At 40.8% G+C, this 18,959-nt stretch overlaps 2 protein-coding genes across 3 annotated transcripts; one reads left to right on the top strand and one right to left on the bottom strand.

Annotated features, from left to right (window-relative positions):
- The first annotated feature begins 314 nt into the window (after positions 1-314).
- On the top strand, positions 315-11,267 carry LOC135594654 (putative 1-phosphatidylinositol-3-phosphate 5-kinase FAB1C). Of its 2 annotated transcripts, none has more exons than XM_065085068.1 (12): positions 315-410; positions 540-1,571; positions 1,661-2,428; positions 2,531-2,684; positions 2,762-3,106; positions 4,991-5,824; positions 5,917-6,251; positions 6,342-6,468; positions 6,552-6,713; positions 6,834-8,372; positions 8,459-8,716; positions 10,670-11,267. In XM_065085068.1, the coding sequence occupies exons 2-12, from the start codon at positions 1,144-1,146 to the stop codon at positions 10,922-10,924; spliced, it is 5,205 nt and encodes a 1,734-aa protein (XP_064941140.1). In that variant the 5' UTR covers positions 315-410; positions 540-1,143; the 3' UTR covers positions 10,925-11,267. The 2 variants fall into 2 exon arrangements, with proteins under 2 accessions (XP_064941140.1, XP_064941139.1); XM_065085067.1 differs by having other exon boundaries at positions 352-447.
- Positions 11,268-14,769: 3,502 nt separating this feature from the next.
- LOC135594653 (transcription factor MYB20-like) lies at positions 14,770-16,294 on the bottom strand. Its single transcript, XM_065085066.1, has 3 exons — positions 15,894-16,294; positions 15,688-15,817; positions 14,770-15,599 (listed from the first exon to the last, which is right to left on the bottom strand). Exons 1-3 carry the CDS (start codon positions 16,024-16,026, stop codon positions 14,993-14,995), a joined length of 870 nt encoding a protein of 289 aa, XP_064941138.1. The 5' UTR covers positions 16,027-16,294; the 3' UTR covers positions 14,770-14,992.
- Positions 16,295-18,959: the final 2,665 nt, after the last annotated feature.

Here is an 18,959-nt window from a genome sequence, read left to right as displayed (position 1 = left end):
TCTTAAGTTGAAATTGGCTGTACAAGGATTTGCCAAAAGTCAGAGATTTATTAGGGTTAATAGAGCTGGATAGGGGACATTTGACCTACTTGCCAAATTGATTCGACCCAAATTATTAGTTCCCAATGAGGTTAACCCTAACTTGATCCAAACAGTTTGAGCCCGCAATTCAAGAATCACACCCGAACCCAAATCAAATTCAAATCCCTCAATAGATCAACGCATGTGTCCAATTTGGACGGCAGTGGAATACTCACACCCTTTCTTTGACCCCATCACACACACACACACCATTCTCTTTTTCCTTTCTCATATCGTATTGATCTCTATCCGACTCATTCCTTCGTCCACCTCCCGCTGCAACGACTACGAACGCCCAACTTAATCCCTTTGATTCCACTTAACACTATGTATGCATTCCGAAGCCCTCCTCGAATAGCTTTTAATGTACTATAAATCTGCCCCCTCATTTAAGAAAGCTTTCCTTCCCCCATCACCCCACCTCCTCTTTAACTTTTTCTAATTGTACTTGCACTCAGCTGCCCGCAGGAGAAGAAGAGATTGCCCTCGCCGACGATGGGATCTCCCGCTGCCGCCGAGATCCGTTGCTCCTCCGGAGCCCTCACCCTCCTCCGCCTCCTCCTCTTCCTCATCGTCCCTCTCATTTAGCTGTCTTCCTCTTGCTCGAGCTCCAAAGGTCCCGCCCGCCTTTTGCTTCTTATGGTCAAACACCCCCACCGGGGTCTCCGCAGAGCAATCGGGGATCGGCTGATTGGCTTTGTGGCTCCTTTTCGGCGTTGCTTAGTGCTGCTTAAAGTCATTGGATTTTGGAGGACTCTGGATTGCGTTTGTGTCTCAAGTTTTTGTACATAATACCATCCGGTTGCCGGTCAGAGAAAATTTTGGTCTCTTCGGCAGGGTGTGGATTTTGTGGCTTTTGATTGTTGTGCTTCGTGCTTGCCTCTCTTTGATTTTTGGGACCCGAAGAACCCGGAAGGCTTGCTTTTTTTTTTTTTTTTTTGGTTTTTGTATGATCTCTTCTCGTTTGGAGTTTGCGAGAGATCTTGACAGGGAAATAGGAAAAGTTTACGGAGGGAAGGGGAGCTGCTAGGTTTCTTTTATGACTGCGAGCGGTTCCTGTTTATGGGAGTAGTCAACTACCCGATTCTCGATTTGATACTAAAGGTCAGATCTTGGTTGAGCTTTCCACTGGACGTCTTATCGGAGTCTTTGATGTCGTCCGGCGGTGATCCTGTCACGTGCTGCGAGTGCAGAGAATTGGGGTTCGGCTACCGGTGCCAAAGTTGTGGCCGGTTGCTCTGCCGGAAGTGTATGCTCGGTGCTTCTCCGGTGCCGGACCGAGCAGAGCAGAAGCCCGTTTTCTGTAACTTCTGCTTTCGAGGTGACAATGGACCTTGGGACGCAGCGCAGCAGCGTAGCAGCACGTGCGCCAAAATTTATCCTTTTGTCTCACCGAAGTCGCCACTCTCCAGATCCAGTACTGACAGGCTCGGCCAATCGGAGTTGCGAGAGTTATCATCTCCGCGCCCTCTTCGTTGTTCGACTAATAGGTAATTCACCGACTTTTTATAGCTAGTCTTTTATTCTCCATGATATGGTTGGTTGGTTCAGATTTTGTCCTGTTTTCTTGTAACTCTAGGAATTACGAAGAAGACGAGGGTGATGATGAGGGGAAGCAGTTTTTCACCCCATTGAGTGTGTTCTCTCGAGATACCTCTGACATAGAATCCATGAGCATTTGTGCTGGAAATGATTTGTACTTCAGGTCAGCAAATTCAAGTCCTTTGGATAGCCCTTGTAGGCCTGTTGAACAAGGGTTGGTTAGTTCTTTCTTGGGAAAGAGTGGCCTTTCAGATCAAGGCTCTCCAGAGCAGCTGAAAAAATATGGAGCAGATTGTGAGGAATCGCCAGAGAATTCTGGTGATATCTCTGGCAATTTCCTGGGATCCCGGAATCAAGAAAGTCAAATGGCTACGCATAACTTTAATTTTGAAAATGATTGTATTTTTGACCCTCCATTCCCTGAGGATGAACAGGATGATATGGAAACCAGTTTCTTTGGATTTAATGACGAGGATGATGATGTCGGGGAGTCAGCTAAACTCTTTAAATCTAGTAGCTTCAGTAGTGACCCAATGCAGACCAAAGAGAAGTCTAATGAATCCCACAAGGAGGCTTTGCGGACTGCTGTTCATGCACATTTTAGGGCTCTTGTGTCACAATTATTGAAGGGAGAAGGCGTCCATTCTGGGGTTGACTTAGAGGGGCCAGACTGGCTGGAGATAGTATCCTCACTGGCATGGCAAGCTGCAAATTTTGTCAAACCAGATACTAGCAAAGGTGGTAGCATGGATCCAGGTGATTATGTGAAAGTCAAGTGTGTAGCATCAGGAAATCCAAATGATAGGTATGATTTCCCTTTGCTATTTTCTCTGCGGGTGGGTTGGGAAGATACCATCCTCTTTTTCTTTTGTAACCGTAGACTAATGTTTGCTCATAATATGAACAGTACCCTAGTGAAGGGAGTAGTTTGTACTAAGAATGTGAGACACAAACGCATGGTCTCGAGGCATCGAAACCCTAGGTTGTTTCTTTTGGGTGGAGCATTGGAGTATCAAAAGGTTCCAAGCGGATTAGCATCTATAGGAACTCTACTTGAGCAGGTTATAGCCTTGGCCTTTGGAATTCTTATGTCTTTTTCTTGTCTCCATTAATTTTGACTCTATTTCGGCATACACAGGAAACCAATTACATGAAGTTAGCTCTTTCTAGGATAGAGGCACTTCGGCCCAATGTGCTTCTTGTTGAAAGAAGTGTTTCCTCATATGCTCAAGAGTATCTGCTGGGGAAAAAAGAGATATCTTTAGTGCTAAATGTCAAGAGGTCACTTTTAGAGAGGATATCACGATGTACTGGTGCTCAGATTGTTCCATCCATTGATAGTGTTGCTTCAGCAAGGCTTGGACACTGTGAAATGTTTTGGATAGAAAAGGTGTATGATGAATCTTCATCTTCCAAACATCGGAAGAGGCCCAGTAAAACTTTAATGTTTTTTGAAGGCTGCCCACGACGTTTAGGGTGCACGGTAATAAATAGTTTTACGTGCTATTTGTACTCGATCAAGTATCTGTGTGCTAAGACATCCTTATCTATGCATTCCTATTCGAGTGAACATGGGCTGCAATAATTTATGCGAAAGTATTGAAAGACTTGATTGATCTTCTCTAACTTGTCAAATGTCACTTCCTTATCCGGTCCACAATTTATATGCATTGAAATGATGGTCCTTTTGACTTGGTCAAGAAATTGTAGGAATTGATTACAAAATAACATGCCTTAACATCTTGTTGCACTGATTATGTAACCTAAATGCAAATTTAATGCGTCACTAGCTGCAATGATTGCTTTTCCAATATGGAACAATAAATGGCTGCTTGAAAGCCTCTGCAAATGCATCTCCTTTTTATTAGTATATTCAGCTGCTTAAATCTATAAAGCTGACATGTCGTTTAGTTTAATGTATGAGGTAGTGGTGAGATGGTCGTTTGATGGTCCGCTTTATGATATGTACATAAAGTTCATTTTTGTTCTTGCTGAGCCTGTTGATCTTATTGAACCAAGACATGCATCTTTCCGGTTGAATCTTGGACTTGCATCATGTGTTACCTTTAATGTTTACACTATCTTCTGCTCTCTTTTCATTGCATCAGTAATCCAACGTTTAGTGAATCTATATTCTTGAGGGCAGATATCAAGGGGTCTGGGATATGTTTAATAACCATAAATCTTTCTTCCTTTCTTTCTAGTTGCTTTTAGTTTTTCTCCTTCCCCACTTGGTCCTTTTTGTCTACTTTTGCCTCATGCTTTGCTGCTACTCAGTTCAGCATGATTCTAGCTGTTTGTATAAACTGGATTTAGTTACTGCTTCCTCGAAAGGGATTCGACCATACATGCATCCATGGTTATTCACATCTCTCACTGCATGATATGGTAGAATAATTTTAAAGGATCATCACTTAAGTTAGATGGTAAATCTTAAGTTGAGTAAGCCCAATTCAGAAGAATTTTAGTAAGTCTAGTACAGGCTTGCCCCATTGCCATCTTGACTTTGTTAACAAGTTTGTGACTGAAAAACTGTGGCATGCTTTTTGTTGCTGTCATCTCTGCTTGCTTATTTTCAGCTGGTAAATTAACATATGTAGTTCACATTGTTTTTCATTCTACATATATGATTGTAAATTGTAAATTTTACATTTTTGTGCTTTTACAGATTAATCTTTTGTAATTTTCTGTCTTTATGTGTCATATATGTTGCCTAAATTAGGAAGATAATACAAGCTTGACTTATCTCGTGGTAGTGTGGCATAATAGTAACTGGAAAATTCTTGTACTTTTGCATTTTGTCATTGTGGTTCTTTATTTTTCTATGTTAACTTAATATAATTTCTGTAGGTTCTTCTAAGGGGAGCATGCCTTGAAGAATTGAAAAAGTTAAAGCATGTTGTTCAAAATGCAAGCTTTGCAGCATATCATCTATCATTAGAGACCTCATTCCTTGCCGATGAGGGTACAGCTGAAAATAAGCAAGCAGATGAATTTCAGTAAGTCTAGTACAGGCTTGCCCCATTGCCATCTTGACTTTGTTAACAAGTTTGTGATGGAAAAACAGTGACATGTTTTTTGGTGCTGTCATCACTGCTTGCTTATTTTCAGCTGGTAAATTAACATGTATAGTTCACATTGTTGTTCATTCTACATATATGATTGTTTACATTTTTGTGCTTATACAGATTAATCTCTAGGAGTTTGCTGTCTTTATGTGTCCTATATGTTGCCTAAATTTGGAAGATAATACAAGCTTGACTGATCTTGTGGTAGTGTGGTTAATAGTAACTGGATAATTCTTGTACTTTTGCATTTTGTTATTGGGGTTCTTTATTTTTTCATGTTAACTTAGTAATTTCTGTAGGTTCTTCTAAGGGGAGCATGCCTTGAAGAATTGAAAAAGTTAAAGCATGTTGTTCAATATGCAAGCTTTGCAGCATATCATCTTTCATTAGAGACCTCATTCCTTGCAGATGAGGGTGCATCACTTCCTAAACTTCCTATAGGGCCTCCAGTTACCTTGCCTATGAAGCTTACTGAGGCTGATGACTTTGTCTCATCAGCTTCTAGTTTGGCTGCCTTTGCTGAACAAGGTGTTGGTAACAGTCATGAGAAAGATAGGTCATGCGGCAAACTTGACATAGAGAGCCAGGCTATATCATCAGATATTATGCATTTGAATAAAGATGTTTTGGAGCATAGTTCTGAACAACAAAAATACAATAATTTGTTTGAGCATACCAGCATTCACGATATTGATGGCTTTTCTGCTCCATATTCTGAAAACAGCGGGGGCATTGCTTTTAGATCTACTTCAGATATTTGCTATTGTGGGTCAACAGGTTCAAGATTTGAGTTTTATTGCAATGAGCCCACTTCCTTTCCACCTTTTCCTATTGAATTGAACAATCACCAAGATGAAGTGCTGGAGAAATTAGTAAAAGAAAGAAGCAACTTAGCTAGTGACCGACTTAGATCAGATGATGAACATAAAAAATCAGATATTGCTATCAAGAATGACGTTCCTGGAGACTACTTCTCAGCTGCAGACAATCATCAGAGCATATTGGTTTCCTTATCAAGCACTTGCATTAAAAAGAGTAGAGTTTGTGAGCGTTCTCAACTTTTCCGCATCAAATTTTATGGTAGCTTCGATAAGCCCTTGGGGAGATATCTTCGTGGTGACTTGTTTAATGAGGTAATTTATTGTGCCGATGGAATATGAGTAACCCTCTTATATGTTTCCTTTTCCAGATTCTGATATACTATATTTTCTCTCATTAATGTCAGACATATTGTTGTCAATCTTGTAAAGAGCCAACAGAATCCCATGTTCGGTGTTATACTCACCAGCAGGGCAGCCTTACTATTATGGTCAGGCGACTTCCTTCCATGAAGTTGCCTGGTGAACGTGATGGGAGGATATGGATGTGGCACAGATGCCTCAGGTGTGAAAAGGATAAGGATGGAGTTCCTCCAGCCGCACGCAGAGTAATCATGTCTGATGCTGCATGGGGGCTTTCTTTTGGGAAATTTTTGGAGCTTAGCTTTTCGAGTCATGCAACTGCTAACCGAGTTGCAAGTTGTGGTCACTCTCTACAGAGAGACTGCCTTCGGTTTTATGGGTATACAATATCTGATGATAAAGATTATCCAGTCTCCTGTTTGGTTAACTTCCAATGCAAATTTCAATTTCATTCCTTTTCCTGTGGCAGGTTCGGAAGCATGGTTGCCTTCTTTCACTATTCTCCTGTGGATATTTTATCTGTTTGCTTACCACCGTCAGTTCTGGATTTCACTTTCCAAATTCAGCAAGAATGGTTGAAACCGGAGGCAGTTCTGGTATGCTGTTTGGTTTTGCATATGAGTTTTGTGCACATCAAATATTATTGCTGTAATAAAAGTTTGTGATTTTACTCACATAGGTATTCAATAAAATAAATGCCTTGCATGGTAAGATATCTGATGTGCTCCATGCAACTGAGAGGAAGATCATGACATCTGAGGATGAACCTTTAAAGGCAAGCATCCATAGGCACATTATAAAGCTGAAGGAATTGCTTGAAATAGAAAGACACGATTTTGATGTAAGTCCAACAACACTTGTGCTTTAAAGATTCTGTTTGCTTAAAGATTTTACGTTTTGTGACAATCTGTTGAGGGCAACTCCGTATACTGAGCAAAGTTTCTGTCTTATGTGGTAATAGGTCTTGCTTCAACCAGTTATAGTTGGGAATACTCAACCTTTACGGGTAATGGTTGACATCTTAGAGCTTAATCGGTTGAGACGTGAAATTCTATTTGATTCTTACACGTGGGATCGTCGACTCTATTCTTTGGGATTGTTGTCCAAAGAAAAAGGCCGTACCATCATTGATTCACAGCTGACAGATATTTCATCTAAAACCAATATGAGAGAATGGAGGGAAGAAATGCTTGGGAAAGATGGAACATTTGGAAGAGAAGTTACTGACAAGTCATCCTACTTTTCAGCAACTCAAAAATCTAGTTTTTCAAAGCAGCATGAAGAGCTTAGCTTGCGGGTTATGGAGTGTAACACAAACAACATGGTTGAAATGGACCTGTCTATTGAATCCGTCGAAGGCTTTGCAGGCTCAGCAAGTTCTAACTTTGTTTCTAGTAATAATGATGGATGGGATGATACATCAATATTTGATGACACTGAAAGTACATTTTTGGAGAATTCAACTTCACCATTGTCTAGTCTATCAGATAAAATTGATTTGGCATGGAGTGGTTTGGGTCAGTTAATGACGGATCAACTAAAAGGTGGTTCAGAAGCTGATACATCTGGACCTTTGATGGAGAATCCATGCTACAGTAGGTTAAAGTCCCCATTAAGAGTTTATTCATTTGATTCTGCTTTAAGATTTCGAAAAGGAGTACATGGTCGTTTCCTTCCTGCTTCACTGCATTTGCCTTCAGCAAAATCATTCGATTTCTCTGGAGGTCTTGCTAGTATGCCAAAGGATCCGATTACAATCATGAGAAGAGCCTACTCACAAAGTTCTCCCAGTACAGTTCAGAGATTGGATGATCTTCTCAATCACATACCTCTACGTATCTCATCATCTTTGGAAAAGATAGCTGAAGGGGCACGGTTGCTTCTACCTCAAAATGCTCTTGATGATATTGTTGTTGCAGTTTATGATGATGAACCCACCAGTATAATATCCTATGCTATAACTTCCCAAGAGTATAATGACTACATAGTGCCTAGTTTGGATGAAACTGTCTCTTGTATGTTGAGGAAAGGAAGTAGTGTTGTTAATATTGTTGGTGCAGCAACTCAACAATCAAATTTGCAGTTTCATTCTGATGTTGGACCTGATGAGCCTCAACTTTCTCGGGTGAACCCATTAGATCCTAAGGAAACACATTTCAGAATTTCTTTTGACGATGATTATTCAATTCCTTCAGACAAGGCAAAGTTTTCTGTTACATGTTATTTTGCAAAGCAATTTCATGCACTAAGGAAGATATGCTGCCCAAGCGAATTGGATTATATACGTTCTTTGAGCCGCTGCAAGAGATGGAGTGCACAAGGTGGTAAGAGCAATGTTTACTTTGCCAAGTCATTGGATGAAAGATTCATCATAAAGCAGGTCACCAAAACAGAGTTAGATTCCTTTGAGGATTTTGCTCTTGAATACTTCAAATATCTGACACAGTCCATAACTTCTGGTAGTCCCACCTGCCTTGCTAAAGTCCTTGGTATTTATCAGGTTAGAAACTGCTACCATCGTACTTCAGTTTACAAACATATAATGTGAAAGAATCACTCTTGCTATTTACATCTTTTCTGTATCAGGTGGCTGTCAAGCATTCAAAAGGTGGGAGGGAAGTGAAAATGGATGTCATGGTAATGGAAAATCTCTTTTTTAAGAGGAATGTTTCAAGAGTTTATGATCTCAAAGGCTCATTACGCTGCCGTTATAACCCTGATTCCTCGGGAAACAATACAGTTCTACTAGATTTGAATCTATTAGAGACAAAGCCAATATTTTTGGGAAGCAAGGCAAAGAGAAGATTGGAGCGAGCTGTGTGGAATGATACTTCTTTTCTTGCAGTAAGCGAACTGTTTCATCTTAACTCTGATAAACAAAATCTTTTACCATTCTTAATTTGAATACTTATTAGACATAAAATATCTGACTTCTTGAACTTGAGCCAAATAATTTGAAGATGCCTCATTGAAACTTTACAAGATATCTTGGGCAGGCAATTGCAATATGGACACAGAAATCAAACTGTATTGTTGTGTCTTCGCTAGCTTATGTTGATATCTATGCCAAATTCTTCTCGTACGAATTTATACAAAATGGATTTTGCCCATGTGATTTGGTATACTCAATTAGTTTGAGCACTTATTAGTTGCTTAATCATATATTTTTTGTGACAACTAAATATACATATGGTCTTAATTAATGCAGTCATATGATTCTTCTCATAATTAATCTTATGGTTGTTTCTGCATAAGATACCTTGCCTAATTCTTTAACCAGTAAATAATGAATTAAATTCCATCTTATTGAGCTGACATCCAATATCGTTTACTTGCAGTGCCATGCAACTCTCTGTAGGTGTTTCTTTTTTATCTTTACTTTTCTTTTTCTCCTTAAATACATATCCAACCATTAAGCTTTGATGATAGCAATGATCAGCTTGGTGGCCCCGATGCATCCAGGTCAGCATGTGTGAACTGTACAGTAATACAAGGACGTTTAAAGTAAGGTATGCAATTTCGAATAATACCGCCCGGTACGGGCGGTACATACCGGTCCGTCAGCTTACCGGTACATGGACTGTTCGTTACCGGGCGAAACGAAAACATATATATATATATATATATATATATATATATATATATATATATAAGGCGACGTTGCGTCGTCTTTTTCGGCGATGTCGCCGAGGCGACGCGACGTCGCCTTATATATATATATACCGAGCAGTATACAGTTTCGTACCGTACCGAGCGAATGTCGAAACTCTGGTACGGTACGAAATTGCATACCTTGGTTTAAAGAAAATAATTATATTTGGAGAGAGGATCAGGATGATGACAAAATCTTGATATCTCATTTTTTTACGACATCCCTATTTCCTATAGACGTATGGATTACCTTTTATCGTGTAACCAGCCATTAAGCTTTGAAGATAGCAATGATCCCCTTGGTGGTCCCGATGTCTTCAGATCATCATGTGAGTATGTGTTGACTAATAGAAAAGTCATATAAAGAAAAGAATTCTATTTGGAGGTTGAAGTTTCAGCAGAAAGCCAATCATCTCTCATGACTTTGAAAAGGTTTTTAATTTGAGAGCTAATTAATATTTAGGCTTTGTTCTTATATTTTCTTAATCAATTAACTGGAAAAGTTACACATTACTTAAGTAAGCCGATTTATTATATTGGCCAATGATAACTGTGATGATAAATAGGTGTTCAGTATTCTTAATCTTTTGTTTATGTGAGATAGATCATTAACATTTGTGAATTGTTTTGACTTATCTTCTTTCTGGAAAGACCATGCCTGATAAGACTTGCCAAACCGTACACAATCTGATTCCCAATGATTCAAATTCTGGTCAGTACGTAAGGACCAGCATTAGACCATATGATCTGGTATTGATTGGTATTTAATTTCTTTATATTTCTTTGGTTGATACCGGGCATTACAGGTTGTTATGTTGCTTATCACATAGGTATCGTTAACACTGGTATTGGCCTGAGATTTAAAACCTTTTTGACTCCTAAAAATTTCAGATTAACTAGCATCATTGAATTAGAGGAGAGGCTTATGCTAGTTTCTGTTTTATTCTTTGACAATCATCTTCAGCACGACAACAGTGAGATAACCATTCAACTTGAACCCTGTTATGCGTGCAGTTCTGGTTTCTTGGCCAAAAAGACCAATGGTTATGCACTGATGGGTGAAATTTTTTGTTCACTATACTTGGAAGTCCCAAAAACATAGTTATTTTATTATTTTGTTTAATCCTATCTCTCCACATTTTGCAGTCTATTTATGTCATGGACTATTCGTTGCTGGTCGGCATCGATGAGACACACAAAGAGCTAGTGATAGGAATCATAGACTTCATGCGGCAGTATACATGGGACAAGCAACTTGAAACATGGGTAAAAGCCTCTGGCATCCTTGGTGGCTCGAAACATGCAACTCCAACCGTAATATCTCCATTGCAATACAAGAAAAGATTCAGAAAAGCCATGTCAAATTACTTCCTTACTGTCCCTGACCATTGGTCCTCTTGAGTCCTTTTTCCAGCTGCAAGGTATTCGAGGCATTGTTTCAACAGTAATTATAGATGAATATACCATTACGAGCTATTCTACAAAGATCAGAGTAGTTACCTTCTTACACTGTATTTCATTGATTTATTCAATCTTGCCCTACTTGTATCATGCTTTTTGAATTCGATATATGGGGACGAGTTCTCTGAGCATCAAGCATTGCCTTTTGCCCTGCTTAGCAGAGTCTGTATTCATCAAGTTGCTCAATCGTCACAGTTGCTGTAACATGTAATCTCTGTTAAGCCCTTGTACTCTCAAACTTTAGTGCATGAAGCAATTGTGGATGACAAACATGAAAGTTTCATTCGGTAGTGACCTAAAATGACTGTTCATTCATCAAATATTACTTCTGCACTCGAAATAACATTTTTCTCTGTTTTTCTGTTTTCATGCTTACTGCTTATTCTTCACCAGGATTCTCTGCTGGAATAATCAGCTCTCTCTATTATTTCAAGTTGCTAAAGCACGACGAGCTTATTTGGATTTACTGCATGACTTGTTTGATCATGAAATTTAACGTTGGTATGCTATCTAAAGATTAAATAAATTTCAATATTTTATTAACTGATACATTCGTAATGTTTATGATTTCAGTCCAATTCCCTTCCGGTGTCTCTCAATCTCATTTGATGATACCTATCAGGTTGTACCACTGGTGTTCTTTAGTACCCTCTTCTTTGTGTTCTCGAGTGTGTTTATTATTTCTCAGTTAACATATGAATCTTGGATCAATATATGGTGTATGATCCTTATTTTGGATTCGTGATCTTATTGGATTTGGATTTGGATTCTATGTGAATTTAACCCTTAACAGTTTTCTTGTATATTCATCTCCCTTCGTTTCACACAAGTATTTTAAATATCGATTATTTATGTTTGCTCGAGATGTTAGGGATGGAGGAACAAGGAAACGATAAAAACAGAATATTACGATATAATTAAAAAAAATCCTTTTGATCAAAGAAACCGATGTAGTATTTAAACAAGAGGATATACATAGAATACTTACAAGATATTTTGAAGTATATATCCCTCGTCTTGCTTCATGAATTATGATATTATTTATAGGATCTAGGGGTAACTATCTCATTCCGTCATATCCTTAGTACTATCTATAACATGTTAATTACTATAAATCAATTCTCGAGATACCTAAAATTTCAAAACAAAAAAATTAAGTCGAATCAAATCAGCACTCCTGCTTCATTGTGTACTGCAATGCAAGCTCATGGAGATCACATGATCTGGAGTCCACCGAAGCCTATAAAGAAGGGATGTGAATCCATCCGCAATCGACAACCAGAACGATTAAGCTGCTACTGTGTCGGTGTGCAGTGTGGCTCCCATTAACTCCATTCTTTGGAGGTGGGTTCCCAAAGGCTTTTAAGCTTCTGATGCCGGCCGTGAGGGGACCGAGAACCGCCCGCTGCCCACCTCCCACTACGTCTGATCCACATGTACATCACTGCAAGCTTTCAGTTCCCATGCCTCCACATCGTATACCCTTCACGGCGCAGCTTCTCTCTCATCCGCCGGTGCCTCATCATGCCTGCTCTCTCCTCAGCGAGTACGTGGGGGATAAAAGAGAAGCTATTATTATGATCGAGTGGGAGACGCTGTCATACATGTCGGGGGGGTGTGTGTGTGTGTGTGTGTTCGGTGAGCTTTAGGGTTGGTAGGGCATTGCCCGAGGGATAAAAGTGGGACGCGGCTTCGTCCGACGCATGCATGCCGTCGTCTGTTGGGTGGCCGCGCGTGGCCGAGTGGTGGAAAGACGGGCCCGCCGGTGATCCGCTCTGTGTAGGCGAAGAGTGCTTGTGTCGTCACGGGTGATTCATGTGTGACGACGCTTCCTTCGTCGAGCAGTGTTGCGGGTACTCAATTCGGAGCTCCGAGATCCAAACCTACGTTCGACCCATCATCCATGGGAGTGTACATCTTCACTTCGGATCCTTCAACATTGTCGACTCGGGCATGGATGTCCTAATCGTGGCGTGGCAGCATGAGTCTCAGTGCGAACTCCGAGATAGAGCTGTCCCCATGGGAACGAGGAAACGAGAAAAGATGAGACACCAAGTCTAGAGGCCTAAAACCTAAGATAAAGCTTTCAATATCAGATTCCAAATTGAATACAGCTGTTTGTGACGACATGTCTTCTTGGTAGGAGAGCATATCAGATGTCAAATTTGTCAGTGGAGAATCCACGGCAAACACACTGCAAGAAAATATATAGGAGAATATAAGTGAGTTACATTGTACACAGAAAAGGAATCCCATTTTGTGGAAAGAGTCTTAACCTCAGAGTACTTATAACCATCAACGATCAGTTGATTGAAACGGTGTGAATGATTCAATATTAAGGATGGCCAGTCTCTGGTAGATATATGCCAACTCACGGTTGTATCAAAGCAATGGGATAGAAGCTGATCGATACGTAGCTTGGAGTTGGAGAGTCAAAACTTGTAGACGCAACGCTCTGAAGCAAAATGGCAGCTATCCATTTTGACGTCGACTTTCTTGCAGTCCATTGGATTTTAGCGGCATGTCAAGTCGATGCTTTCCTCGTTTTGTTCCTCTGCTCGTTTTGTTTGGTGTGGCAGCGAATATGAAGTCAGAATTTGCATTGCGGCCAACATTACATTTCAAACCATATTAAGTGCTGCAAGAAGAAAGTGGATTTATTGTGTCCAAGTAATTTGTAGAGCTCTCATAATGATAGGAAGATTTGTAGTAGAAACATATGAATAAAAACTCGCTCACAGAAATCAATTATATATATATATATATATATATATAATGACAAGAAGGAAAAGGACACAATATATATAGTCTACTAACATTGTCTCATGTGACAGTTATATTAGACTATGAACTCAAATGCACAAGCCAAACTGAGGAAATTTTGTGGAACTTTGATACTCGATACAACAAGTAATATTATCTAAAAGTAGACAAATGAACTCAAGCATAAGACTTATCATTTGTATAATAATACACTAATCAATCCGAACATCTTAATAGAGTCACCTTCTTGCTTTTATATCATTACAAGTCTATCATGTTTGTGTATGCATTGTCGTTCTAGCTGGGCTAGTTCGAGGGTAATATGCATGATTGCATTAAAAGAAATGTTTGATTACATAGGTAAATTAAATATCTTTGGTGCAATGTAGGTGGAACAGATAAAAAAAAAAAGGGTACGAAGCATCACTTGAGTTGATGCATTTAAGAGTGGTCAGCGAACGGATGCGTAAGAAGGGGAACACAAAGCTTGTAGTTTAGCTAGAATTCATGTGCCCTACATATGGTGCAAGGCTGGAAGGAACACATGGAAACATCGGCAATGAATGCTTGAACTCCCAATGCATGGTCTCAAATGTCCAAAGGTAAGATGAATCCAGAAATATGCTGAATCTTCTCAAGTCAACTCTGAGGCTTTGGTTTTGTTGTAGTTGTGTGATGTTGTCATCGATGATATTGACCTTTCTTGTGAATGTCAAACTCATGTGGAAGAGAAGTAGAGGCAGAGAGTGGCCTTCATAATACTTGGCTACTTCTCTCCTCTCCTCTCTTCCACCTGATCTTGGATGGTAGAAGATTGATAGAATGATGATGAAACATAAAGCAAAGGTCAAAAGTATCGGGTCCTTTTCACATCTTATTTTATTTTTATTGATTGACCCTATCATTGATGCAAGTGGCACCAACATCTGTCACATATATGGGGTAATCTACAAGGAAGTAATAAGCAATCGATGAACTTTGCTTACTAATCTTCATCAAACGAGTCATTTCCACAACATCAATCAGCAAAACTTATAGTCGTGTCTAAACATTTGGCATTGAGCTGAGAGAAGCCTCAACTAGAAGCTCATCTCTACATGTTCTTTATAACCTGTACAGAGGAAAACCAAACAGGAAAAAGAAAGAAAGAAAGAAAAAAGAGGAGGAAAAATGAGTTTGGTATCACATTCTGTTTCCTCTTTATTCTATCTGCAAGCACAAATTACAGAACCAAGGAACCTGAGATCAGAAAAGCTCAAATTTCCAGGTTTCTTGATCCAGAGCAGTTCTTTGCCACTGGGTGAAAAGATCAAGGCCTAATTGTTCATCCCCTTGAGCATAGTTGAAGTCCCATCCGTTCAGTTCATCCAAACCCCAAAGACACACTGATTCCGGCCACTCCATGCACGGCGGCTGGATCTCCTGAGCCTTCACCGAGGAGCAGGAAGAAGAGCATGATGATGATGATGATGATGATGATGATGATGATGATGATGATGATGATGAAGAAATGGAAAATGAGGCAGAGGGGGTGGAAGCACATGGGACGATCATCTCATGGGGCTGGATCATGGGCACCTCATCAGTACAAAAGGCATCGTCAACTGTGCTTGTGATGTTCTCTTCTTCACCTTGCTCTTCTGATACCTTGTCGTTTCCCTCCCTCCTGTCAGCCGAGGCACCCACTTGTTGCTGCTCCTGGTGGAGGAGATCATTAGCCGAAGGGATGAGGGGCTCGTGGGTGAGGGGGTCGATCCCCATCCGCCTTAGCTTCTTCTTGATGTGGGTGTTCCAGTGGTTCTTGATCTCATTATCCGTTCTACCAGGGAGATGGGATGCGATCTTAGACCACCTGAGGAAACCAACAAAGGGCCTGCATCGGTCGAATCCACAAGATGACAAAGGGAAAGAAGGAACAAGAGAACAGGGAAGATGGGCACCTGTTTCCCAGCTTAGAATGGAGCTCAATGACCATCTTCTCCTCGGCTTCCGACAGCAATCCCCTCTTCAGGTCAGGCCTGAGGTAGTTTGTCCATCTTAGCCTGCAACTCTTTCCGCACCTCAGAAGTCCTGTCTCAACAACACGATCTTAAATCTAGATTAGACACCATCAGTGTTGTAGTGGCATGTAAAGTGGGAGGAGGACCTGCAAGCTTAGGCACAGCCCTCCAGCAGCATTGGCCATTGGTGAGGATGAAGTTGATCAGCCGCTTGTCCTCCTCTGCTGTCCATGGTCCCTTCTTCAACCCCACCTTATCACAGCATGGCTGCCTCCCCATTGCTTCTCCCTGTGGCTCCCCTCTCACGCCACAACGACTCGAATGAGAGGAACAAGAAGGCGCGGAGGCGGGCGAGAACAAGGTATGTCCAGGCCGCCTTCACCAGTCGCTTTATAGCTCTCACTACCCGAGTGCCGTGTACACGTGTCTGGAACTATGGTTACCTGATCGCACGTGGGAACTCAGTCGTAGGATGGTGCCACCTCATCTACTCCTGCTTGGTTTGCAAGGGTGGAAAGATCAAAGAAGCCGAGAGACCAATACCCCATGTTCTTGAGCAAGAATAGCAGGAAGAAGAGAAAAAGGTCGGCACTCAATATGGTTCTTAGATTAAGATTGCTCTACGGCCACGAGTGATCATTGATGTGAAGTAGTGCTGTCCGAGAAAGATGTTCCCCACCTGACATGAGGAGGATTACACAATAATAACAACAAACCTTGCAGCTGTATGAATACCATACGAATTCCAAAGGCTGTGTACTCTTTGTATTTCCAGCTTTTGTGATCAGGTAATAAATAGATAAGAATAATCTTTTCCAGACACTGTATATTTCAGGGTGTATATATATGTCAGGACCACACGTCTAGTGTGCATCATGTCGATGTAATATAATATATATGTATATATTATACTGAAAGAAAAAAAGCATAGAGTCATGGAGGGTGGGAAAAGTTAAAAAAGGTTTGTGTGCTGCATCACGCAAGTGAAGCTCACGTCGTCTTCTGCCATGGAGGAAGAGTCTAAGAGATGGCATGGACGCGTGTTGGAAGCCATGGGAGAGCAGTGCATGTGCAGAGCGTGTGGGGGGGGGGAGGAGAGACAAAACGCCGAGCGGTGGATCCAGAGAGCACTCGCTCTCTTAGGCAACAACAAAGATCTTGACTTCAGATTAAAGATCATATCCGTCCACCGCAGAGCACTCGCTGTCTCGTCTAAGAACAAAGATCTTGACTTGGGAATAAAGATCATACCCGTATACATGTACACATCGAATACCTCCCCACCACCAACAGCGGCCTTCTACTCTACTCCACTACCAAGAGGCAATCCCACTACTTCCCTTGGAATGTAATGAACTATATATATACACTTCCTTTGCGTGGTGTTGTCTACCACACATATATAGTTAATGATCGTGACAAGAATTAAACTCGGTCTATGAAGATTGCAGCATATTTGATATGCAGAAAAGTAGCAAATAGGAAGGGTGACCGATCTCCTCCCCTTATTTTATTTTTTATTATTGCTAAGTAGGTGCTTTCTTCCCTTGTTTCTGCTATTGTGATTGCTGATGAACTAATACGTCGTGGCTGATGAGTCAGCAAGGCCTAGTTCGCAGGTTGATGTCGAGAGTCTTCGGTCGAGTGGACTGGTTGACGAGGTCGATCATACCCTCTGGACGAGGTGCTGGCGTCGGAATATTGAAAATGCCTCTCTCGATCAGGATAGTCTCACCTTAGGGAGATCCGTTTTCCTGCATAAATGGCCCCCGTCGAGTGTTTACCGACTATGGCCCCTCCGACGAGTAAGTTAGTGGTGGATTGATCTCTCTCTCTCTCTCTCTCTCTTTATCCCTCTTTTTTCCCCTGGGTCGGATATCGACCAAGGGTTTTATACTACTGTACGAGGGTCGATCGTACGTGAGTTTGGCATGACGATCGATCCTCGAGAGGTGAGATGGTACCTTTATATGGTCGCCGCCCCAAGACGTGTTGAACGACGCCATACGACGTCGTCTCGGACTTACCGGGATGAGACATACCAAGCAGCATCTTGGTACTATCTCTGGCTCGGCGTGTGGGGGTACTCCTCTTGCTGACTTGACTGTAGCGTGGTGTGACATCGATTGTGATATGGTCTGGACCCAAAATATACCTTATCAGTGATCGATAAAAAATCACAAAGTTTATCGATTACATACCCATTTTCTTTCTAAACCAACCCCAAATATTGCTCCAATATCATTAAAATTTTATACATCTTCCCTAGCCTCTCCAATGTCACAATTGACCTATTCAAATCCAATATTTGCTTTCTTAAGCAATGTGAGGCCTCCATTAAATATTCGATTTGTACTTCGATATGATGATTCAAATACTTTGGTACCTTCTTTTATTATTTAAATATAATGGGAAGACTTGGCCCAAAATAATCTTGTGGAGAAAGCTAGATCTAAGATTGACACAAAGGCTTTCTCTCTTAAGCTAGTAAGATAGTCCTGATCAACTTTATTTTCAACTTTTTATCCACTCATATTCTTCTTAGTTCTTGGGCTTCTAACAAGATTCTTTAGAATTTTTTATGATTTTTTTTTCTAAGGGACTCGCTTGATCACAAAAGGTTTCACCGTCTCGATTGAGATAATATGATCCTTCTCAAAGATAGGGGTGGCCTGAGTATTAAAGATATTTTTACTATTAAAAAAATAATTTGTGTCGAGTATTTGCTTCTTATCCTTAATTGTGACGAGGTAGATTTCTATGGACCATTGCTCAGCACCATTGCCACTTGCTTCTGATTTCTAAGGACCAATTGAAATGATGCTAAACACAATAAGCATTCAACCAGGCCATCCATCCCAGCAAAGAATATGGCTGGTAATGACTTCATTAATTTTTCCTCGAGGACACTGTCAGGGAACTAAGTGGTATTCCTTGTTCTCTCGAGGACTCCCAGGTTATTCTTCACGTTGATGGATCATTCATCTCCCCTTCTCTTCCTGCAGCTACTGGATTCCACCTCTTAACTGCTGATCGAAAGTCTCTTTGGATGGGTGGCAGCTGCTGCAAGGCTTCCTTCTCACTCATGGTGGAAGGAAGCTTCCCTGATCCAACAATGTCCAAAGAGAATCTATTCTGACTCATATTCCGTATATGTGGAATCTATTTTCGGATATCTTTTCTTTTTTTGATCCAACAATTTTGTAAGCCAT

The sequence above is a fragment of the Musa acuminata genome, chromosome BXJ1-10, assembly GCF_036884655.1.
Source record: "Musa acuminata AAA Group cultivar baxijiao chromosome BXJ1-10, Cavendish_Baxijiao_AAA, whole genome shotgun sequence".
NCBI lineage: Eukaryota > Viridiplantae > Streptophyta > Magnoliopsida > Zingiberales > Musaceae > Musa > Musa acuminata.
The sequence above is the reverse complement of the archived record's forward strand: the minus strand, read 5'-3'. Positions and strand labels throughout refer to the sequence as shown.